The 25,541-nt window shown below is 36.5% G+C and overlaps 1 protein-coding gene across 3 annotated transcripts in view; it reads right to left on the reverse strand.

Annotated features, from left to right (window-relative positions):
• Positions 1 to 345: 345 nt before the first annotated feature.
• Positions 346 to 25,541, reverse strand: part of LOC103068179 (Y+L amino acid transporter 2-like) — a 32,751-nt gene continuing 7,555 nt past the window's right edge. The window contains exons 1-10 of one of the 3 annotated variants that reach the window (XM_088149145.1): positions 24,549 to 25,511; positions 19,420 to 19,941; positions 17,559 to 17,684; positions 16,491 to 16,635; positions 16,152 to 16,275; positions 12,652 to 12,755; positions 9,268 to 9,364; positions 8,491 to 8,640; positions 7,815 to 7,998; positions 346 to 6,989 (exon numbers count right to left, since the gene is read on the reverse strand). In XM_088149145.1, the coding sequence (XP_088005271.1) occupies positions 6,898 to 6,989; positions 7,815 to 7,998; positions 8,491 to 8,640; positions 9,268 to 9,364; positions 12,652 to 12,755; positions 16,152 to 16,275; positions 16,491 to 16,635; positions 17,559 to 17,684; positions 19,420 to 19,924 (1,527 nt within the window). In that variant the 5' untranslated portion in view covers positions 19,925 to 19,941; positions 24,549 to 25,511 and the 3' untranslated portion in view covers positions 346 to 6,897. Of the gene's footprint in view, positions 6,990 to 7,814; positions 7,999 to 8,490; positions 8,641 to 9,267; positions 9,365 to 12,651; positions 12,756 to 16,151; positions 16,276 to 16,490; positions 16,636 to 17,558; positions 17,685 to 19,419; positions 19,942 to 24,502; positions 25,512 to 25,541 lie in introns of those variants that run through there. The other 2 variants (XM_088149146.1, XM_025172728.2) reach the window with 2 other exon arrangements.

Raw genomic sequence — 25,541 nt, forward strand, 5'->3', positions numbered from 1 at the left:
AGTTTGTCCTGATACTCTTTCATAGATCATGGTTTGTTTAATATTAGAAGTAAAAAGGAATAGTAAACATGGTAACTATAGACACTGCAAGGCCCATCCTAACAATATTACATTTTAATATATTTTAGGATTCCCATCACTTTATTTTGATTCAACTATCTCATTTTCCTTATCTCAAAAACACACCAATTCAATCACATGATTTCTTTTTCTAGTCTAATATTTCCAAAAGAACAGTTGACTAGCATAGGAGGAAAGCTGGCTCAACTATTGCAGCCTCATGGGCTATAATCTATTTTATTTAATTATACACACACACACACATACACTCAGACTTGTTGAGAATTTGGTGCCATACAAGTTTAATTAATTAATAACAATTATTATTATTATTATTATTATTATGTATCTTAAAGTATTACAGCAGATGACAATGCTAAAACATGTGTCTCCAAAAGCATAAAATGTTACCTTGAGTTACAGTTTATAAAGAGACAGAGACATGAAGGAGAATCATAATTAGTGAGCCAGAAGAAGATGAAATGTAAGAGGTGGAGGAACTGGTAATCACTTGTTTTTTAAAAATGTCCTCTTATAACACATGCATTATGATTTGGAGAATAGGAAATCTTTGTTCAAGATTCAAGTCATAGAGAAGTTAAACTTCTCGGAGAATTCTAGATTATCTCTTTCACGCTGACATGATTCCTGAATATAGTAGTCTGGATTTGCTAATATATTTTCTACTTTATTTGGAATATACCATACTCCAAGAAGTGTCTGAGTTAAATTCTTAAATTCTTAAGTTGTACGTTTTTGTTTAATGAGTTTGAACATTGGAAAGCTTTGATTATCTATGCGATGTTTTTGGGAAAATATGTATGTAATATCTAATATGTACTGCCTATGTGTATACTTCTATAAAACTATATTTGGAATGATAAAATGCAAATATAAGTTCTTGTCTAGTGGCAAACAGTTCCACTATCCATTATAATACGGTTTATCTTTTTTTCTAAAAATTTCTTGTGCGTTTAATTTCTTGGCTCATGTGCAAAAGGATTATTAGCTTTAGTATCTGATTGTCCCTTTCCTAATGCCTTAAACAAACAGCAACATTTTAGTTTGCCATGCAAATTCCTGTCAGTTATGCTGTGTTCAGTAAATTCCTCTGTGTTAATGTTTATATCACAATGAATGTAAAAGACAAAGCAATAGGAGTTAAAGTATTAAAGTTTGTGGAAACATTTCAAAATGATATAAAAAGCTGGAAACTGATCTACTGTTAGTATTCAATTAAATGTAGAGTCCATTTTTTATAATTCATTCTAGCATAATGTTCTTTAACCACTAAATCTATTGTACTTGAAATTATTATTAAACTAAAAAAAATCAAAGGCATTCATTTCAGTCCACAACTGGTTTGTTTGTAAATTCTATCTGTTTTAGGAGAGCAGAATTTAGAATGAATGTACCATAAAGACGGTTTTTCCCCCCTACTGTTGACTCTACTGGTGCAGTCTAAAGTGAACTGGATTTCTTTTAAAAAATATTTTAGATTGCCAATACCACTTGCTGAACCTTGTTCTGCAACAGAATGCTGCATTATGGAATACTGCTACCCAGTTAGCAGATACTCTCCTGATTATTTTGTTATACAAAGACATCATCATTTTACAGCCAAAGACATGAGCTAAAGATTCTTTGTGATTTTAAAAGCTTTTTTCCTTGCAAATTTACTAGCAATACCTCCTCATATATGTGAATGGTATTCTTCTGACATTTTGGAGAATGAGTTCTCTCTTAGCATACAGGGAGTGCTCTAATAACATCACTGCAGCTTTGAGATTGCTTGTATTTGGATTTTGATCAAATGAATATCTGAATAACTTAGATTTATGCAAGAAAGCTTGTTTTGATTCAGCTCCATGCTTGTGATAGTATAGCCATTTATTCCTCTTTACAGCCTTTGCCCCTTGGAGGCTGTCAAAGGACATTCCTCTGTTAGAAGTGTCTTCTCTTTTCCACTCCACATCTTGTTGAAGGAAAAAAGCCATAAGGGAAAGGAAAAGAAGGTAAAGTTGCTATCAGTAGTGAGCACTTGAACAGCAAACACATTGATTTATCTTCTCTATTTTGATGAGATCTATTGAATTTCTATGTTATACAGTATTTGTTCCTATAGATATAAAATAACTTGTCCTCTTTTTTTGGCCACTCATCCCTGCTTTTCTGGGCACTTCCTTGTAAACCCTACACTAATTCACAGGCTGAAGTGGGAATTGTTAATAGACTTAGAGAACTGGGATCAATGATCTTGCCTAGAAATGTCCAATCTTCCTTAGTAACTTCCACAGCTGGGACATTAGAATAATTACCTATTTCAAAATAATTTGATAGCCTTATATAATTTACCATTTTGAATTGAACAGATCAGCCTTCAGGCTAAAGATTATACTTGGAGTGTTTTATCACTGAGCTATGCAACACAAATGCTATTAAAGAGAAGGTGGGAGAACATGAGTTCAGAGAGATAATGGCATATTTGTATTATGAGGAAATTGTTTTATTAAAAGGATATGTTTTTAATATGCAGCTGAACAAATTGACCTTTACATAAACAGTCTGGGCTGAAAGTGGAACTGAGCACTATCATTCCATAAACCAATTCCTTCCACCACAGATGAGACATTTTCTAGCTCCAACCATAGATTCCTTCATTCAATAACAGTAGAAAGATTTAAAAAAAATTTTTTTTCTGCATTGACATTATGTTTTATTATTAAGTTCTTTTCATTCTTTTAAAACTGAAAGTTTTCAGTTGGCTTGATTCAAATAGCATAAATGAATTGAGCACATGTTTGGAACTTTGGCCACCTTATTCTTTTATAAATCACTCTTGGGATTATTTGGATTGGAGGGGTTGGGGAAGGAGAATTGGAACACCTTGCCATTGTTCTAATTCCCCGACAACCAATCCTTGCTTAATTGTTCAGTCTCTATAACCCTGCAAAGCTCTTATTGTCCTGTTGGGAAGCAAGAATATGGATATAGCCAAACTACCAGTCTTTAAAACCAGCTGGTTCCGACACATCACCATTGCAATTTAGATGCTAGTTTGGCTCTCTAGATTTGAATGCTTTTTTCCCCCAAACGTTTAACATGGATATATACACAGACACACACACATGATAAAAATATAATAATTACAGTATAGTAGTTATTTCAGCCAGTTCCTTCTCTGCAAAATTGGAAGTCTTTAGTGTAATCAGAAGAAGACATATCAAAATCTATAAGTATGGTGGAATATACTTACACATTTTGAAACAATGGCTCTCAACTGCTTTCCAAGTACAATTCAAGGTGCTAATTATCACCTTTAAAGCCCTACATGGCATGGGGCCAGGTTATTTGTGGGACCGCCTTTCCCTGAGGGTATCTGAGGTTGGATATGGCATGCTCCAGGTCCCTTCCCTTAAGTGTTGCTATCTAGTGAGACCTAGAAAACGCACCTTCTCTATAGCTGGCCCTGCTCTGTGGAAAGGCAATATTCAAGCTATTCCTAATTTTACCCTCATGGCAATAATCCTCTAAGGTTGACTGAACTGACATACAGTGACTAGCCCAACACTGCCAAATGTAGATTTTAATCTGGGTCTTCTTAGTCAACATCCACCACAAACCCAGAGAATACATTTGCATTTTTTAGTATAACACATGAATCACTATTACTGCTAAACTGATGTGAACCAGGAATCAGTATTAATGCATCTTTTGTACCTGTGCACAAAAACAGTAATCTAAAAAAGTGTCATCTACAAGATGTGCCTTTTAGTTCCTGAATGCATATGCTAGCATTATTTGCAAAAAGTTAGCTATATTTCTGTTATATTACTGTAGAAATACAGACATTTGTAAATAAGCCTTTTCTCAAAACTCTTTCTTGCACTAAAATGGCTTTCCTGTTCCATCATATAATGTATGTCAAATTTGTTATCAAAGGACCATTCTGCATATGGTTTTATCTGCCAATTTTGGTGTTTCATTTCTTCCCAGAAGGCTACTTTTCCTTTATTACAAAGAAAACATTATGCTCATTTCTGTAGAATTACTCAGTGTTCCCATAACCTTAGTATGAATCTGGGAACAAATGAACTTTTCAGCAGTGTTATTAATACTAAAAGTTTTCCCGTTGTATAATATTTGGTATTTGATAAAGAACATGTTGATTTTATCTAGATTTACATACAGTATCCTGTGTTTGAGGATTTAGAACAAATGATCCTGGGTCAATCTCATTCTTCCTTTCTCCCATTTTTCCTTCAGTCCAAATAAGGCTGCAGTCTTGTGAAGCTGACTGAGCAAAGAGCACCTTCAAGGACCAAAAACGGATTTAGATGAAACTAAAAGATACACCAGCATTAAGTACAGTACTTATATATAGTTTGGCTATATGATTATTCAACTACTTTGCAATAAGATTGGTTGCACATCTTACCTATTTTTTAAAAAAGTACCAATCCTGCCAAAATCTAGTAACTGCAGTTCATACTCATTTCACATGTTCCCAGGTGAGGGTTCTGTGCAGGTATCTTCAGGAATGGTGTTTTGTTATTGGATTGTCTTCCTGTGTTTTTCATACTGTTTCTATCTTTTCTTTCCACAGAAGACACATTACAGAGGAAAAGAGAACTGATGTGTGATATTTTTGATTAATGCTAAGGGACATCTATCTTGAAGTATCCCGAAATACCCTATTAGCACTTTCTTTCAGTGAAATGAAATCCCCAGCTTGAAAACATTAATAATAGACATCCAGATTACACCTCCTTCACTCTTGAACTGTATTAAATCAAGTATGCATCTCTTGTGGAGCTATATTCTTTCCAATCATGGACAAAAGGAATACTCTTTAACATGGAAAATCATTCCTTGGACACTGAGAAGAAAATAAATACAAAGACAGGAGAAACACATACTGAAAAAAAAATAGTATTGCACATAGTTTGGTACTGGGAGAAGCCAAAAATTACACACTTGAGGACCCACATTCAACCACTGAAAACACTCTGGAAGTAGACAGGGCAAAATACTAATTCTCTAGCTGCCTATCTCCAACTTGAAATCATTTCACAGGAGTGAACAACCTGTAGCATTTGGATCACATATTATCCTGAACTTAATTTCAGCAGCTCTGCAAGAGAGCAATTCAGGCCTCTAGTAAGAGATATCTGTCCCTCTGTTGAAGCACACAGGAGAGAAAAGAATAGATCAGAGAGAGGAAAAGAGGAATGTCAGAAATATATTTCAAGAGTGAAAATGAATGCTGCTGACTTTGGCTCAACAACTAGCTTGTTTCAGTGTTACCTACTATTGTTGTTCATCTTTGTCCTATACTGTGAGAAACTTCCTTTAGAAGCCTGATCATGATGTGAAATTGATAGGATGAAATAACTAGGTTGATTGAACATTCCTGGGACTGCATACTACTTAACTCCACAGATTCTTTCATCCTCCAGAAAAAGATTTTGCATTAAAGTATAGCACCTTGTAATTTGGTGTAAAAATATTACCATTTTTCCTGACCTCATCTAACCAATGAATTGAGATACCATTGCTCTACTCTAATGGTCTCATGATAGAGGAAATAAGACTAAAGCATATTTTAAATATTCCAACAGAATGTAATCCTTTTATGAAGTAACAAATATTTTCTAAACTTACAATGTTGAACAAACTTCCCTCAATACATTTTGGCTGCAGAATTTTGTAGGGAATCTTTGGGGTCAAATTCACTTTAGTTCTGTTCCAGAAAAAGCCTTAGCAATATGTGGGAATTATGATTCTCCAATTATGTATGCACTGGCACATTAGTTCCTAATGTTTTAAAACAAAGCAGTTATTTAAAACTCAGGTTTATTTAAAACTGAAGTAAGCTTGACAGTCATCTATCAATACAGCATGCTTTTTTAAAAAAATATATAAAATGCTTGGACTGAAAAAAAAATAAAAATGCTGATTGATGCATGCACATACAGTATCTTACAGTACTACAGACTGTTGAAGATTTAGAAGAAAACATGGTAATGTGGCATACATAGTTCTCACTGACAGCCTGGTTCTGGTGTCATAACTGTTAATTACAGAATAACATTCATAATAGAACACTTGATATGTCAACAGCCCTTACAGGTATTCTTCTGAAGACGCTGCTAACAGCAAGGTTCTCTACTAAATACAGAGTTTTTTTTTCATAATACAGTAATTAATATCCAAGGAGAAAAGGCAAACTGTGGTATAACAGTGACAGTAACATTTGCCGTTTCAATGCTGAAGCTAAACTTTAGGGCATACAATATCTCTTTACTGCTCCACTGATACCCTTCCATGGATTTCTTTGACTCAGTGCCACAAGATGTTACTCCATTGATGCAGACTAGTCACATTCATCCACAAAATGAATTGGACACCTTCCATCTGTAAAAGACCTACAATACCTTAAAATGTATAAGGGTGGACTTGAGATTTTAAAAGATGATATTTTTAGATTCCCCTCCTGCCATTATTTTACTTTTCCTTCCTAGAGTTCTAGATTCAGTTGGTAACTGTCTCACTTTTCTCATGAACTCTAAATCCCTAGCACATTGTAAGTGCTTGCTTCGGTATGATGGGCAGCTTATTTAATTTTTTTTTAAAGTGTAATTATTATGTACAGAACTGGCATTAAGAAATCCCGCAAACTGATAACAACAAAGAAAAGGTGGATAAAGTAGGACAGATTGAAAAAACAGCAAAATTATGCACAGTACAGTTATACATCTCTTGGTATGTTCTACAGCACAAAGGAGTATTTCCAGCTGCTCGGATGCGTGAAGTGTAGTAATTGTCTAAATAAGTCTACTTTGCTTTGATTTCCATTGTCTCTGTTTCAATGTCCATGTCTGTCAGACAGCAGTAGAATAACATCTGAACATACTTTGTAGTGGTAGCTGCAAGATAAAATAAAGTGACCAATTTATAAAAATGGTAATTACATTGGCATTAATGGCATTTCTGTCTGATGTAAAAGTCCTCATTAACATGGCAACCCTGCTTTCTGGGACAAATTGGTTACTGAAATTTGGCATGAGATAGGGATACCAAATTTTGGGGGAGTCAAGGGAGACACTTTGCTTCTAAGTAAAGTGACAAGGGCTGCATTTTAAAAAGGAGGCAAGGTCAGGACAAAAGATGAAGGGCCAAGACCAACATTTAATTTTGTTCAATTTAATTTACATTAAATTTTAGCTAAAGTTAAATTAACCAAATATAGTTAAAAGAATTATTCCCAGGTATACAATATTTTTTAAATTCTGTCACATTAAAAGTTATAATTTAGTGGAAACATTTTGAGGAGCTGTGTGCAAGGCTTTGTGCAGAAGAGTGTATGTGGTTCTGGGACCTTGGATGGTCAACTCCCTCGTACAGGGGTGTCTTGGGGAGAGGTGTCAAAAAAGTTAAGTTGATGGCTGCGATAGCACAATCAAAGCATCTAGAGCTTCAATTGCAAGGTTGAGGTTGCCATTATGACTGTTTTGCCCCCCACCCAAAAGAGATACCATTATCATTAGATGGATAAAAGAGTTGAAATAAATACAAAGTCAATGGCTTGTGATTCGAACCATGTTAACTATCTATCTATCTATCTATCTATCTATCTATCTATCTATCTATCTATCTATCTATCTATCTATCATCCATCCCTTTTAAACTTTAACGTAGCATGTAGAAGATATAAATTTGAAAAATTATAAATAAAACATGTAGTTTCTTACCAGAAAGCCACTGAAGATACCAAGGTCTCTTTTCTACTGATAAATAAACTCCCAAAAAGTAAGCAGGAATTCCAGAGAGTGCAATTCCAATTCCAATAATAGAATTGATTGTATCACTGTAGAGAGGCACTATAACTAGGAAAATGGTGCATATGCAATATACAATGGGAAAGAACAGACTGAGCTGAAAGTACAAAAGATGATTCCAAGTTAAATAAGTGCTTCTGAAAAATGCTCCTATACCATAACTTCCACAATTTCAAGTAAGCTTTTATATAGCTGTGTTTCATATCCCAAAAGAAAATAATTATACCTATGGCAAAGAATATTTCTTAGTGCATGATCTGAAATTCTCAGCAACAGCAACAACAACCTGATCTTCACTTTAACCCTAAATCCTGAATCTGATAAAGGTAGATATCAGAAGTATTTATTTTGCTTGCTCCTCAAATTAAGGGGCTTTTAACTGGGTTACCACATCAGGACTGCAAAATGCTAGCTCTTTGTTGCCATCTAGTGAATGTCTGCATTTTTTGCAGCCCGGATCTGGTAGCCCTAGTTTTTAAGCAGAAAGTCTGTGGTTTCATAAATAGAATTGTCTACAGAGTCTTAATACAAAAGCTAGAACTATATACATGGGCAGAAAAAATAAGCTTTAATTCTCTTATGTACTTACTTTAATGGGCCTTGGCCTATCTGGCTGGATATACCTTAAATATACTAATCCTGCAATGGATAGTCCAACAAAGAACCAATAGCTGAAACAGTAGTAATTTATCAGGAGAAAGACATCTTCCACAAGGAGGTAAATCAAAGTCATTAAACCCTACCAGGAGATAAAAGAGAGAGAATGAAGTGTAAAGATAGGGGGGAAATAAATGTATGCTCTAAATCAGTGTTTTTCAAACTTGGCAACTTTAAGATGTGTGGACTTCAACTCCCAGAATTCCCCAGCCTGCTCTAAATGATGCTTAATCATTGATTTGTCTCAGCTGATGCCCCCTGATGGGACAGGATTACAGTTTCCCGGATCTAGTTTCCACTGCTAACAGCTTTAACCAGATGAACCTCTTCAAGCTGCCCTTGAACTTCAAATTGAGGGGGAACAATGTGGCCCCAATCCCCAGCCAGCTGCTACAGAGCTACATTTGGGAAGTTTCATCATGTTGTTGTTGCTGCCAGTGGTGTTATTATTCTTATTTCTGGTAAAAGAGCCTGAGAATCATTTGACTGGAAGCCCTATACATTACCTCAGAGACATGCCACTAAATCCAGTCAGCCTTCAAAACAGACACGAACTAGATACTGCTGTCACTGCCTGAACAATGCCTATATATTCGGTTTGCTAAAATAGAAATGATTTGCTTGCCTCAGTTCACATGAAATAAATGTATAATGAATATAGGTTTCAGAATAAGAGAGCTTTGTTCTCTTACGTTTTGTTGTTACTTACATTAAAAACAAGAGCAGGAACAGGGGTAAAACATTTTATATGAAGTAAGCTCAGACTATCAGGGAGATGTCCTTCTCTGGCTCCAACATAAAATAGTCTATCAAAAGTGAAAAAGTATTTATTAGCATACAGTCCTGCTACATTCAAAATAATATTGATGTCAATCATAACATAACATAGATGATTCCCCCCGCCTTCCTTCTCCATTACTAAAATTAACAATTTTATTTTGCTCTTCTCCAGGGAATTCAGGGTAGGACATCTTCACATTATTTTTGTGAAGTTAATTAGGCTGAGTAAAAATGATCGTCCCAAAGTTACCTAGAAAACTTGATTGACTGGAGTTTTGAAACTGGGTCTTCATGGACTTAGTTCAACATTTTATCCCCTGCTGCATTGCTTGTGGTGAAATGCTAAGGCACGCAGTCCCCATAACACCCATAGGGAACTGTCCCTTGCAATTCCATTATGGAGTCAATCATGTGGAAATGTTTGTTAAAGTTATGTATACATTACCAACAATGTATATTTTCTGAATTAATTTTGTAGACAAAGGCACACAGTGCAGGATAAAATATTCTCTGTGCAAATAAAATATGGAATTGCCATTATAAAAACTAATATGTTAGAACTTTTTTGGGAAGCTGGCATGGAGTGCCACTGCTAAAAAAAAAATCTCTGTCTCATAACAACCTACTGAATCTCAAGATAAAGGTCTCAAGACCTCTATCTTATAGGCAAGATAGATATATGTAGAAGAATTAGCTCCTTCAGGAAACATTGCTCTTAAGCATTTAAGATAAAATTCATACTTAGAATTGGGCATGGAAATAGCCTGACAACCAGCGCAGGTGGAAGAATGCTATCACACACTATTAATAGTCAATATCACTCACAAGAAATGGTACCATTTTTTAAATATGATATGAAAAGTACGTACTGTACTATGCAAGAATGTTTCAGCCATATATTGCATTAGCAATGCAAAATATAAATGGTCTTTTCTCTCCTTCTGGTTTGGGATGTCTTTAAAATATTAAAATAAATAGCAGTGAGAAAGGAACTGTTATTGTTATTGTGCACAGACTGATATGCCTAGTGTCAATGGAATTCTGCCCAGCAATGGATTTTTTTGAGGTGGACTACTAAAATCAGACCACTGGGTGGCAATATATCTTCTCATATTTTCCAGTCTAGATGTTTCCACCTGCTTCTGATACCGTAATGCCTGTGTTTAAATATGTGAAGTTTAATGTATTTTCTACTGGAAACAACTAAATTCTTTGTGATTTATTAGTTATGAGGTACATAATACAAATTTCTGAACAGGCTTCTCTCCTCTTTAGAAAACACAGTTTGGGACTTCCAAGGAAGAAATGGCAAATTGAGCAGAGCCAACGACTGTGGCAGAATGAAGAGCTGGTGAGTAGACCAGCTCTTTGTAATTCCTCTCCAGATAAGGAGAGGACTTGAGATCGCCCACAAGTGCTCCAGACAGTTGCTACTTGTGAGGAGACTGCAAGTAAGTAGTCTCTGGCAGGTTTAGAGCTCTGGGAGATGAAGGAATAGCCATCTTTTTGCTCAAACCACAATCAGCACCTTCAAAAAGAACACTGGGTTCCATACTTCCTTTTCTGATCGCTTTCGGAAATTGCTTGTTAACTGTTTTTCAGCTACAGAACCGGATGAGTTTCCTTCAATCCTTAGTGAAAAAAGTTTTAAATACAAGTTTAAGGACTTTTAAAAAAATTATTTTGGAATAAACAGCAAAAGGGTGATTACACATAGTCCTTGCTTAACGACCACAATAGGGACTGGAAAATTAGTTAAGTGGGGCGGTCATTAAGTGAGTCACCACATGACCTGACCCAGTTTTACAACCATTTTTACAATGGTTGTTAAGTGAATCACCATGGTCTTTAAGAAAATCACGTGGTCATTAAGTGAATAACATGGTCATTAAGCAAATCCAGCTTCCCCAATAGATTTTTTTACTGGAATTTGCTTAACAACTACGTCATTCACTTAACGACCATGGTGATTTGCTTAATGACTGTTGTAAAAAAGGACACAAATCACAATCATGTAACCACGGGGGGTGGTGTGACAGTTTGCGATGGTTGTAAGTGCGAGTAGGTTGTATAGCACTTTTTTTCAAAGTCATCGTAATTTCAAACCCTCATTAAACAAATGGTCTTTAAGTGAGGACTACCTGTAGAACTTTGATTTTGGAAAGTTACAAATGGACTAAGGGTCCAGATGGATTTGAAATAAGATTTTGGAATTAATTATAAGAATCCTTCCAGTGGGAAAATGCTTTTGTTTTAAATTCTCTTAAAAAGAACATGATAGTATGAGACTTTAAAGGCTGGACACTAGAGGGAACCAGAAGGAAGAAAACACAGTATGAACTTCACAGAAATATTGATAAAAGTAACAGCTTTTAGCTGTCCTGTGGTTCCAAGAAAATACATGGTTGCTTCTGGAGCCATTTCCAGGAATTAATGAATGGGCAGAAAGAATTATGGTGGGGGTAATAAAAGCACACATTACCATAAATTTATGGAGTGATAATACAACAGATTTCTATGATATCCTTAGAATAGGTCTCCTTAACCCAGTTTTGCCCAACCAAATGTACTGGTCTTCAACTTCCAGAAGTCCCAGCTAGCATGGCTGTTGCATACAAAGATGGTTATGTTGGCTGGAGATGATGGAATTATCACAGATACAGCATCTGATCCTTTCAACAGGGCTTTCCTAACATGGGATTGAATTTTGCTACCTTACTGATGTCTGATGATTTGGGGAAAAGGAATGAGGAAGAACAGTCTCTCAAGAAAAAAAGAGTGATAAAATTAAATTTCATTAAATAGGAGTATGGTGTGCCATTTATTTATTTATCTATCATTCTTCATAAAATTTAATGAAATATCATTTGATTTTTTTAAAAAAAGGAGAAAGAATGTTGGTGTCATTCTCATGGTTGGAATGTGATGCTTTTTCACTTATTCAGTAACAAGGTGGCCAAGTGATACATGAGAATTGCTTGTTTTTCACAGTAAAGTCATCTCTCCAGTAGCTTTCAGCCTATGGTGGTTTCACTTAAATCCGAAGAGAGGACATGATAAGGAACTCCCCTTCTCTTGGGCTTTTTGAATAGTGATGCTTCCACTAAGATGTCCTGCCCTTCACTGGTTGCTGAAAAACTCTTTCCCTGGAGAAAATTCAAGAAATGATCCACCCAGTTTCTTTGGCTAAAAAGTTCAATGGAGAATTTTGAAAAGCCATTTATGCTCGGCATTACATTGCACAACAGAAACATTTATTAAGCATTGGCTGCTGACTTTGTCAGCCCAGTACTCATTTCCTAGTGTCTCATACCTTGAAGCTGCAATAATTGATGAGTTTAATCCTCCATAACACGACATTGCCACTGCAATAGGGATGATCCACTTAGCATGGCTAAGAGCTTCATTACCAAATGTCTGCAATAGATAAAAAAGTAGAAGAAAAGGCTCATTCAGCTAGTTTACCTGTGTCAGGGAAATTGACAGCATGGAAATTTAAGTTCCAGCACAAAATTAGACTCGGTGAATTCTGACAATACCAACATCTTGAAAGAGCTTTTGAATTTAGTTATCCACATGGACAACTAGATTTCTAGTGATTAAGTAATAAGAGACAATAAAACCAGAAAAGGATTATCATGATGTGGTAAGGAATTTCTATAAATACAGAAGGATTTTGTAAGCTCCCAAACTTCCTGTGGAGTAGTGAAAAAATTATCATTTACCTTATTTGTTCTACAGCAAGCTTTCCTAACATGGTGCTCTCCTGATGTATTGAAACTACAGGGTCAAGAATTCCCAGCCACATGCAAATAATGCCTTCTCTTCATATTGGCTGGGAATTGTAGTCCAAACTGTATTTGGAGGGAACCAGTTGAAGATGATTTTCTAACAGTTCCATAACATAGCATATATATGTGGTACAGGAAAGAATCATCAACTTACTGTCAGTGAGAATATAGAAGAGAGAAAATCAACAGCACTGGGTACTATGTGCATTGTGTATGTTGCAGAAAATATAATTTGGCTCTACCACGTTCAATAAAAGCTCTCTCTGACTGATAATGTGGCATTCTCACAAGTTACAGTAGGCTAGATGTTCCAATTTAATAGAAAGTTATTTTAAAATGTGATAATTCAGGAAGAGGCAAACTTTTTGAACTGATGGGCAGGTTTACAATTTTGAAATCATACTGTAGGTCAGTGTTTCTCAACCTTGGCAGTTTGAAACTGCTATAGGTATTCTAATGTAATGGGCACCTTCAAAGGTGGGAAAAATGGGGAACCCATTGGGGCCCATGGGGAACAAGGGGCACAAATGAAAAAAAAAAATCAAGCAGTGTCATGCTGGCCTGATGAAAGCTCTGCTCCTTTTGTATGTGCATCATGATCTGCACACGCATGCAAAAGGGGTGGCGCTTGCTTTGTGATGGTGTGACATTACTTTAGTCATCTGGGTCAAAGCATCAGGTCCTTTGAACACTCCTCCCTGCTCTGTTTAGCTTGTCTATAGAAAATAGCTGTCAACATGAGCGTGACTAATCATAAAACATCCATTGACCAAAACACCAACTAGGGGTTGTGCCTATCAGTTCCTCCAACCCTTAGGGATGCTTCCCACCATTCCAGCTTATCTGTTGTTACTGTTTTCCTGGACAGGTGAATAGTCAAACTTCCAAACAAAACACCAATCCTTTTCGAAAGGATACTTGCAGGTCTTATGTGGGACCCAGAAACATCCTTAGGACAACAATGGTAGCAATTAGAATTTTGCTTTGCAACATGCCAGCTGCAAATGTTAATTATTTTGTAAATAAGATGATAACTTTTCATTTAATATCATTGTAATAATGTAATTAAAAAAAAATTGAACCAAGCTTTTGGAACCTAGTGGGAGCCTATTGGCTTTATACTGCCTATTCCTGATATAAAGGAGTTAATGTTACTGTTTCTTTTCTACCAGGATTCCACTTTAGTGTCCAAAGGTCAGACTGACCATGCTGCAATTCAAAAAATATGTTTCTGAATCATCACAGGATTCGAGTATTGGAAGAGAAACAACAATTCATGGGAAAGGAGTCCTATGCCTCCTTCTATTTACGTCCTCTATTTAAGGTCCATGGAACTTACTGCTCTAAGTAAAGTAACCCAATGCTCAAAGTATTCCCAAAGAAGATCATTCGATAGTTTCCAAAACAAATGGGTTGCTCCTTCATAATAATTACTCATTTTAAAACAAAGACCCAATCTTCCTAATGCATTCAGAAAAGAGATTATACTTGCAATGCAATGATAACATTGCTTTGCATTTAACAAATAATCTTACGCGTAGCTGGATTTTTCTTCAGAGTTTCCAAGGTTGGGTTTTTCCCAACCAACTGTGGGAGTAACAGCAGCACATACTACAATAAATTTGGGTTATGTGCATGGATTTTCTGCAGGTCCTTTAAAAACTCAGCCCTACAGCCTTCTTATAATTTATTTTTGCTACTGCTAAAACTGATGTTGAGTATTCAGCAAAGGAATTAGTGATAATTTCAAACAGCTTCCTAATTCCCAGTTCCTTAGTTCTTAACTTTTTGCTCTTTTACATGTTCTGTATAACTTAAATATCTCTACTTTTGTCCATTTATCACTGACAAAAATGTCAAATTCTGTTTCTAAACTCTTAGGCTTCAAAGATCAGAAACTATATGCAAATATATCTCATTTCCACATTTACTTCATTAGCACAGGCAATTTTAGTTCAGAATTATACTCATAATAAATTCCATCTCTTGAAATCAAAGTTTTATTGCTATATCCATAAATTGCCATTTTATAAATCTTAAAACAAGAGTGGGCAGCCAACGAACTGGATGCAGCTCTGAGCACCCAGCACTGCAAGACCTAAAATTCTGCAGCAAAAAGATTGCATTTCAGACCATGATGGTGGTGGTGGTGGTGGTGGTGGTGTGGGGGGCAGGGGGGGTGTCAGCAGGTTTTACATGCAAATAATGGTTTGTTTCCCAGGCGATTTCTGCTTGCATTCTCACCCTTAAACAATTGCAGTATCTCTCCCACCCCAAATGGGCAAAAAAAGATTCATCCATCCAGTTCTAGTGACATTACCAAAGTATCAAATGATCTCACCTTCCAGGAGCTTAGGAGTTTCTGCTACACACCTTGCCTCAGAAATTGCCTCCTATTGTATTAAAGCATCTAAGAAAATGAGCTGATACTAAGCCTGATGTGTATTTCTCTGGCTCAAAAACCTAAAACATTGCTAAGATTTAAAATCAACAAACAGTAAAATGAAGACTAACTGATTTAATCACATGCTGTCTCTACCTAAGATCCTGGATTTTATTGCAGGTCACCGATTCTTGCACTAGGAAATTCTACATGGGAATTTGGAATACATGGGAAGTTCAGTTCAGTGGCACCTGTAAGGCGGTTAAACATATTGGTCTGATGAAAACAATACTGTGGCATTGTACCGCAAGTCCCATTCCTTTTGTACATGCCTCATGACATCACACACACTCCCCAAAGGAATGAAGCTTGTGGTGCAATAGCACAAGACACATTTTGATGAAAGCAGCGAGACACTCTGGACACCTGCATTTGGGCTCTTGAAAGACAAGAAAGGTAAGAAAGGTAAGTAGATATAAAAGTGTATAATGTGTTTATTACTGAGGTCAGCCTTCTTCAACCTGCTGTCCTTCATAGGCACTGAAATTCTGGGGGTTGCAATCCAATACATGTCGATTTCCCCAGATTGAGGAAGGCTGCCCGTCAGATGCACCCAACAATTTATAATGTACAACATACCACAGCCACGGCATCACTTGCTAAAAGAGCAGGCATGTCCAATACGACATAGTAGGCCACATTGGTCAGCAAGTAAATAATAGTCACTATAGGCATTGATATGGCAATGGAAAGTGGAAGGTTTCTGAAGAAAGAAATAAAACAGCAGAGCACATTAAATGCAACTGAATTAAGGATAAATCAAAGGGGGAAATATAAAGCAAGTATTAATACAGCTATTTATATATGCATCTTTCTATTCTACTGAGTTCACTCACAGATATGTAAATAAATTTTTAAAAAAGCACCAGATGCAAAAGAAGGAGGAGGAAGATGTAATTATCCAACACACACATGTACCTTTCTGGGTTTTTCATTTCTTCAGTGACAAAATTCAACGTGTCCCATCCAGAGTAGGAAAAGAGGGCAGAATAAAGAGCAAGTGCAACAAATCCTGCTTTTGTTGTGGAGCCTTCAAATGGTTCCTTGAGGTTTTCCGTTTCTCCTGTGGCAACAACAGAACTTTGAGGTTCTAATTTACATTTAGGCATTTATAGGTAGCTCATTTAAAAGTAGGGCAGAACTGGAATATTCACTGCATGAAAATCATAGTTACATTTTGCCTTCCCCATAACTCAATGCATAATTTGTTATACTGCTTGCATATTCTCTTTACCCTTCTAGGAAGCGAGTCTCTTCATACCAGATGCCTGGCATCAGACGACAAAAGTCACAAAAGATCACAGTTTAGTTTATATGAGCAAAGATACGCCATTTGGAAGTATTTTCTATACGATGACACATTCTTCCACGAATTTTCTTTAGTGGAGTTACTTTGCCCTCATTAAAGAGCAAAAGAGACAGTAAAGATAATGAATGAACTCAGAGCAGCTCTAAGTTATAAAATGTATGTAAAAACCTGCATTTGGATTGCTCAGGATAATTACTGCAATCTAGTAGTTATTTGCTGGCAGTGCATTGGTAAATGTGTATTTGGAAATAAAGATTACCAAGGTTTGGGCACGTTACAAAAAATATGGATTTCAAGAAGAATGGGATGCTGATAGAGACAATGCTTTAAAAACTGGATTATTTTGATGTGTTGCTGGGCTGCAGCCATAGGAATTATCAATATAATTTGTTGCCACAACCACAGATCGGCATACCCAATATCAAGTTATTCAGAGAATTGCAGATATTGGAAATGAGAGTTGTGTATAAACATGATGTGCACAGAGATCCATGACCCTAGAAATTGCTGCAGGTGGATCACAATGTTTTTTTCCCCCTGCATAAGAGGAACAGTTCATGTCAAACGTACACACATTCACGCCACACATCCAAAAGGTAAACTCTGACTTAAAATCTATGGTTGCCTCTATCTACTATTTAGTTTTGTCATATTTATAATAGTAAGTACCTTCTTACCTTGGCTAATTTTATAAAGGCCCACAGCTATGACCATAATAAGAGCCATCACTTTTGCATATGTGAAAAGATCCTGTACTCGGGTTCCCCACTTCACATTGACACAATTAATAAAAGTCAGAGAGCCTAATTAAAAAATAGGATACAAACAAAATAAACTTTGTTAGCTGCATTTCATTAGAATACACAGGCTTTCTGAAATATTTCTTTTAACAGCTGGCTATTTTATTTTTCAAAAGTACAGGTGAATGTATTAAAAGACTACAGGTAGCTCTCATTTAGTGATCATAACTGGAACCAGCAACTCAGTCATTAAGTGAAGCAGTCGCTAAGTGAAACTGTGACTGTGCTTATGATCTTACTTCAGCTTTGCTTTCTTTACAGACCTGCAAAGGTTGTAAATGCAAGAACTGGTCATAAAGTCACTTTTTCATCACCATCATAACTGCAAATAGTCACTAAACAAGGCAGTTGCTAAACAAGGATTACCTATAAAGGTGAGTGCCCCACGCAGACCAAAAGCAAATTTGCAAACAAAATATACATAAGAATGAGACATGTCTCTTTCATATGCCTTCAGTGGGAGGCAGAAACCAAAAGACATTGGAACAGTATAAGCTATTCTTTAAAGAAAATACCGATTTGTAAATGGTTTATCTGATGGACGGTGCTATAATTTCTGAGCATGTCTAACCAGATTTCCCAGTTTTAGGATGGAAAAAACCTGTCAATCAGATCGTAAGTGTAAACAATGAAGAAATGCCTAACTAAATGTAGTCTACTTTTGCCATCAGGCTGATAAAGACAAATTTGTGGGAATTTATTGCCATACTGCACATACTTTCAGGGAAGTAAACCACACTGCATACAGTGCTGCAATTTTCAGTAAACAAGCAAAGGATTGCACAATTTATCTGAATTCTTTCCTTAGATGTTTAACTTACATGGGCTTGGGCAAACCTTTCTTTTCTGATCTTAGTTTCCCATTTTTAATGTAAATGATATTACAGGGGTGTTGAGAAGGTGGAAAGAAGTTCAGTTTCCATGTATCATTTCAGTTATACACTGAATATTTTTAACAATATGAAAACATTCTCCCAAGAATTATGTTTGATACAGCTTCATGCTGCTGATGGTTAATACATACAGTTTTTTACAATGTAATGTATGAAATGGGCCAGAGTAGGAGTTCTAAACATTTTTACAAGCAGTATTATATAAGTATTACTGCTATGCATTTTCTATGCAGAGTGGTACTTCTGCATGGAAAGTCAATGAAACTGTTATAGTTCCCCATGCTGGTAACTTGCAGATACACAGTTCAACTCTCAAAGTTTATAGTGTGGTATTCTGGGAAGCATATTCCAAATAATCTACAAGGCATTAGGGTGGGTAAGATTCTGTTAGGGAAGTAATGTTTGGAACACTCTGAAATTCACTCAAGAGTGCTGACTGATGTAACTTGCTCTTGGCAAAATAATTGTCTTCTATCAGACTATTATAAATAATAAAAAAAATGTGTGCCTTCAAACTCTGGCACCAGTACTAATCATTTTAAGTTTTAGTGAGACCTATGCAGCTTTTGGCTCACCAGGCTAGAAGCAGTCCATGTTGGATAGGGTTTCTCAGGTTCTTCTACTTCTACAATTCCCAATTGCCTTTGTATTCCAGTTTTCTATTCTGTTTGGTTTATCACATTTTATGACATTTGAAATTAGTAATCAGGATCCAAAGAGGCATCCCCAATGAAAACCAAAATCTATTATTTGGCTAAATGTTACCCCAGAAAATGAATAAAACATGATTACATTCTAAAACTATATAATAAATTATTGCATTGACCGAGTAAGATTTTACTTACAGATGCAGGCTGCTGCAATCAACCTAACTGCTCCATAGGGTGGCTCACAAAATGGAAATATTGGCTGAACAATATAATTAGCAAAAGTAATTGCTATGACTGCCTGAGTGGTAGGTTCAATGATCAACAAAGAAGACCATAGTCTGATAAAAGCTATAAATCCTCCAAAAGCTTCTAGAATATAGGCATAGCTTGCTCCTGATTTAATTATGGATGTCCCCAGTTCAGCATAACACAATGCTCCAAACAAGGAGAAGATCCCACCAAGGGCCCAGAGGAAGAGTGCAAGTCCATACGAGCCACTATACTTTAGCACACCCTTGGGCGATACGAATATCCCTGATCCAATCATGTTCCCTACAATTAAAGAAATGCCATTAAGCAAGGTGATTTCTTGTTTCATTTGCATTTTTTCCTTCTTGTTCTCTGCCACTGAGTCCAATTCATGTAACTCATTCTTGGGTATGTTTTTTTTATTGCAACATGTTGTCCAAGGACCCGTCATCTTCAGTTAATCATTACCTGGAAATAAGAAGGAGAAAATGTTTTGTCTGGGAAAAAAGGGAAATGTGGAAAGAAGGAACAGCTGTACTATAACACTATAATTCTGTGGGGGTTGCAGCTGTGGCTCATTTGTGGTGTCTGTAGGCCAGGAGTTTCAAACTTTTTCAGGCCATCAAACCTGTTAGAATCAGCAGCAGCAGCAGCAGGAGCAGCAGCAGCAGCAGTACCTTGGGTGCAATTCCAAAACATCTGGAGCACCACTTGAAGACCATCAGCATTGACAAAATCACCATCAGTCAATTGCAAAAGGCAGCTTTACTTGGAAGAGCTTACATCCTGTGACGATACGTTTAACACCATCACACAACAACATCTGCCTATCCCAGGTCCTTGGGACTCGATAGGTGGGCAAAAATGCCAAATCCAGTCTAAACAACTGGCTGACTATGCAACCAACCATAATAACCATCATCATTATTTGGAACCTCTAATCAAGAGGCAAAGCTCTCGTAATAAAAAAAATGGCTGTGTTCAAGTGCACTCTTTTTTGTTTGCTTCTTTAGTCTTTCACAGAACCCCTTCAAGTTCTTATCCCAGCCTAAGGCCACAAGCCCTGGTACTCCAGGGTGTTTCTACATGTAACTATCCCTCATTGCAGTTAGACCTAGGCATGGGCCAAAGATTGCACTTTTTTGGTGAGGTAGGAGTGCTTTGCCTGGATAGAGGACAGGAGAAGAAAGAAAAGTTAAGCCAGAAGTTCACTATTGGAAGAGGTACTTTTCTTTGCAGAAAAATATTCATAATAAAATTATGATTTTACTGTTTAAGAAAGACAAACTTTGAAACACTGGTGCCAGGCCTTTCCTAGATTAAAAAAAATAGTTTCATGGGTTTGGTTGGAAATTTAAAATACTGTACTAATTTCCTATGATTAATTATTACTAGGAGCCTGAGCAGTGATGGGTAGCATGCATAGTTTAGCTATTACTTTGTATTATACATGTGGAAACTTAATTTGGAGAACTTTGTTCTGAGAGCACTGTATGCAGCAAAGTTAAAGCTGTAGAAGGGACTATCCAAGATTGACTCAAATTGTTTTGAAGGATAATATGATATTCCTTCCATTTCTACATGTAGAAGCCTACTAGGGTGATAGTTGACTTTATTTCATCATTGCTATTGTGGATCAAGTCCCTTTGACCAGTCACTCTCCTTCAGGCTAACCCATATGGTTGCTGTGAGGATAAAATTATGAGAGATCCCCATATAAGCCATCTTAAGCTGTCAAAGGAAAGGTAGAATATCAGTGCAATAAATGAGTAATTTTTTTGCTACAAACCTGAGGAAACCCTATCAGATTCTGGAGCATCCAAAATTACATCCTGAAATCTGCCTTCTAACTTCCCAAAGTCAGCCGCTTGAAGTAGCCACCTAACTGACTGCCTAATGATAACCGTGGCCTTGGAGCTAATCACCTCTTCTTCCTCCTCTCTTCCTATCACACAATATAAAATACTTTATTCTTTCAGTCTCCAGCCAAGGAAAACATTCAATAACCTCAGCTGCCACAGCTTTTATTTCCATATTGATCATGAACATTACTGGCCCATAGCTGTTTCTTAATTCATATATGTTGTACTTTATGCATTCCAACTCTCCTTTGACCAAGAAATAACTGGATCCATATATTATAGTAACCTGTGATGTGATTTGGTTTAGCATGTTTTGTGAACAAAGTCACTGCAGCTTGTTGCTGAAATCATGATTAAAACAAATGTGACCTAACTTGAGTTAAAATGTGACCCCAGATATACTCTCTGTAAACAATAGCCAGATTACTTCTGTGGAGATAAGCCAGACTGTACTATAGTCTGCCACAGGTACTCCATAGCATTAAATTGTAGTTTCTTAATTTATTTAATAGCAGTGTACTACAACAAACAATCTCTACAATATAGTGATCAACTCTCAGCTTCCCAACTGGCAGCAATAGTTCCACTCTGGCACGTTCTCATTTGACTTAATGACAAAAAATAGCTATGAATGAGCAAAGACCTACATAAGTCTCCTCTGCTAAAATGAAGAAACCAACATATTCAAGATCCTAAAAGAATGCAGTTGCAGCATGTGTATGGAGAAGTCATTCCAGGTTGAATGTCAGCAGGGATGGGGGATAAATTTGTTCAGTTCATATTTGAATGTGAATGTATCACATTTTTTAACTAATACAATCCCAATTATTCTTCACATTTCTCCTGACTGCAAATTTTGTAATGCAGTCCACCATTATTTTTTTTTAAATGTATATTAGCGGAAACCAACAGGAGAGAATTTATGTAGCTCAGTGTTGAACTGTGGAATCCTTGGTGCTCTCTGAGCTTGGTGGTTTGCTTGCAGATGTTTCATTACCCAACTAGGTAACATCATCATTACACAGAATGATTCCAAATTGCAAAAGAAATTATCAAAAATGCATGGTATAGAAAAAATTTAGAAAAGTAACATCAAATCAAATGGATTTTTTTTTCATGCTGTTAATGAAAATACATGCTATATGAAGTTAATAAATGGGCTCTGATTCTTCATAATGACATTTATATAGATTTTTGTTGAACCAAGAAAGCACCCTTTCTCATGTAGTCCACAAAAATTATATAATAATAACTTTGTTCATATTTATGGTATCACTGTGACCCTACCTCGACCTTCCACCTTCCACTATCTTTACTACTTTGGTTGACACTTGAGCCAGAACTCAGTTTAAACTTATGCTGTCTCATCTTCTCTTATCTCCTTAGTTCTTTGCTTCTTTCCTTCCCCTGGGCAGAGACTTCTTTCTCCTCTCTGCTCCAGGGTCCTGGTCTCCAGGCTTTCAGGAACCTGGCCTCATGACTTTGCAATCAATTCCTTCCTCCCCTTCAGTTCAATAATATCAAAGTCAGACAGCTTTTAAAAGGGGATTAAAGACCTTTAATTTGACTAGCGGGTTTGTGTGGGACCTGTTATTCTATCCTACTCTCAGTAAAATTGGTGGTTTCCAGGTTAGTATATGTTTCACATTAATTAAAGATGTATGTGTACTCTATTAAATTGTAGGGTGTTCTTTTAAATATGTGTGTTGTGTTTGTCTCAGTTGTAAATATTTGTTTTATTGGTTTGATTGTTAGTTGCGAGCTAATTTCATTGGATGGAAAGTTGCAATGATGGTGGGTTTTTTATTTGTGCCATGCCTTGGAAAAGGCATCTAACAGTAATGGTAATAATAATATGAATATTATTGCTAAGTTGAACACTATGTATTCATTTAAAGCAGCTATGCACAGCTGGGAACAGATCTTCAGCACTTCCATCTGCTGAAGTTGATATTGTTTAGTATTGGTGGATTGATAGAGAACATGTGGACTAGAAGTAGATCTCTGTTTTGGAGTTCAACTCCTATAAGCCTCACATAGCATGTCCAGTGGCAAAGGACTGTGAGAATTACATCAGAGGGACATTTGTTTATCTACTTTTACAGTGCTGGATGAGGTCATGGGACAGTTAAATAGATTTACAATACTAAACTGGCTAGCTGTTATGGTTTGCGTCAAAGCATTTATTTTCATATCAACTCAGCATAACCTTAGGAAAACTTTTTTCATATAATCAGAGATAGCATAAATTGCCCCAAGATTTTTCATCTCAAGCAAAGCACTTGTTTGAATTCACAGTGGTGTATCTACAAATATTTGCTAGCTTGCTCATTGTGCTCATTATGAATTGGCAATGAAACCCATGCAAAGTTCATTTGAGTTTACCACCTCTTGCCCACTTAAAGCAATATCTACGGGAATAAATGGAGGTGAATCATCAGCGAGGAGTTTGTTACTTCTCTTTTGACATTTCACTTGGGTGAAATGCCTATGCATACAAATGAAAGAGAACACTCGTGAATAATGTATCTTGTAATAGAAATGTCTTTACTAGTTGATGAATAATTGATGGGTAAGTAGAAAAAAATAGCTATATTAAACCATGCATGATATCAACTACACTGGAAAGCCAGCTGAGTCAACGTCAGTATACTGTACAACTATTGAGGGTGATTAAAAATAATCTGTAAGAGAAGTTTTGTTCTATGAACATTTGCCCAAGCAGGAATATCCTAAATACACAAAACAAAGCTGGTTGCCATCAAGACATTTCTTCCCCCAGTGTTATACTATTGAGCTAAATCCTCCCATCCTTTGACAGGATGATACACTTTTATATGCAGTGCCCCCTCCCCCCCAATATTTCTTAGTGCCACACACTATTTTTCTGCTTATCTACAATATTGAAAAAGCTCCTCTGTTTCACTTTCTCTAACCTGCTATTTTCCAGACACATGGGACTACAGTACATGCTGATGGCGTGTGATGGAAGCTGTAGTCCCATGTATCTGGAGGGGGGCAAGTTAGGGAAGTCTGTTTTCCCATCAGCATTTATTTTTTAAAAAAAACATAATTTGAAAAAAAAAATCCTCTCTTGCTCTACCCTCCCAATGGCCCCTCTCTAACGAACACTGATTGAAAATATCAAAAGAAGAAGTCATTCCTACCTGAAATTAATCAATAAAGGTAAAAAAGAGTAATGTTGAGGCTCACCCATGAACGATATCCTCCTTACTTTAGAGGGAAAGCTGCTGTAAGTTCAGAAATGGAATAGTGATCTCACTCTAAGTAAGCAACAGAGCAAACAGCTGCCTGATGCGGAGTGGAAACTGATATGAATATGAATAGCCTCTTCGCTCTTTCTCTTTCCCCTTCTGTGTGCTGCTATTTGGTCAGGATAACCACAATGAGCGGCTGCAACAAAAACCAATAAAGTAAACCCTCTTCCACTAAACAGCTCCAGTGTACTAATGAGCAACAACTGTTGAGGTTACAGCCAAGCTTTAGTGTGCTCAGGCTGTAGATATTGCAGGAGAATTGTGTCAGTCTATGGTAGCCAAAAAGAATCCTAGGAATGTAGAAGACAACTGAAGGAGTCTGGTAGCCCCTTCAAACTACTAAATTTTATTAAAAGGCATAAGGCTTATGTAAAATTGGTTAGTCTGAAAAGACTAGACTCCTTCTGTTGTGTTCAGAGTATCTCACGAAAGTACCCTGCTTGCTAAAAGCAAAAGAATTCAACAGGACCTGAGCTCCTTTTGAAGGAGACTTTGCTTTACCCTAGTCAGGGATGGGTTTATTTCTACATTCCTAGGATTCTTAGTTGTTCCTTTGATTTCAATGTAAATAGCTAAAGTACAATATTTTATAGAGGGTGTAAACATAAACCAATTTGTTTCAGAGCAAGGAGTAGAACTAAGGCTAGGTGGAAGTGTGAGCAGAAAGGAATTCAATCATGAGTCACTAATTCAGAGTCAAAATCAGCCAAGCTAGAAGAGAAGGTCAACAGTAACCCAATCTCATGACATAATAAGTCAGGGATCACAGGGGAAGATATTGCAACGGGTGTAACATCCTGATGCCAAGGAAATCAGTGGGATTTAGTTTCATGACTAGCTGATCATTAAGCAAAACAAATGAAACCAGCCCACTTCTAGATAAATTTTCTAAGCGCTTTACTGAGCCACAAATATCTACTCTGTCAAA

Source organism: Python bivittatus, unplaced genomic scaffold (genome assembly GCF_059951505.1).
Source record: "Python bivittatus isolate LINGU-HERP-01145 unplaced genomic scaffold, Pbiv_v1 ctg000590_np1212, whole genome shotgun sequence".
Lineage (NCBI taxonomy): Eukaryota > Metazoa > Chordata > Lepidosauria > Squamata > Pythonidae > Python > Python bivittatus.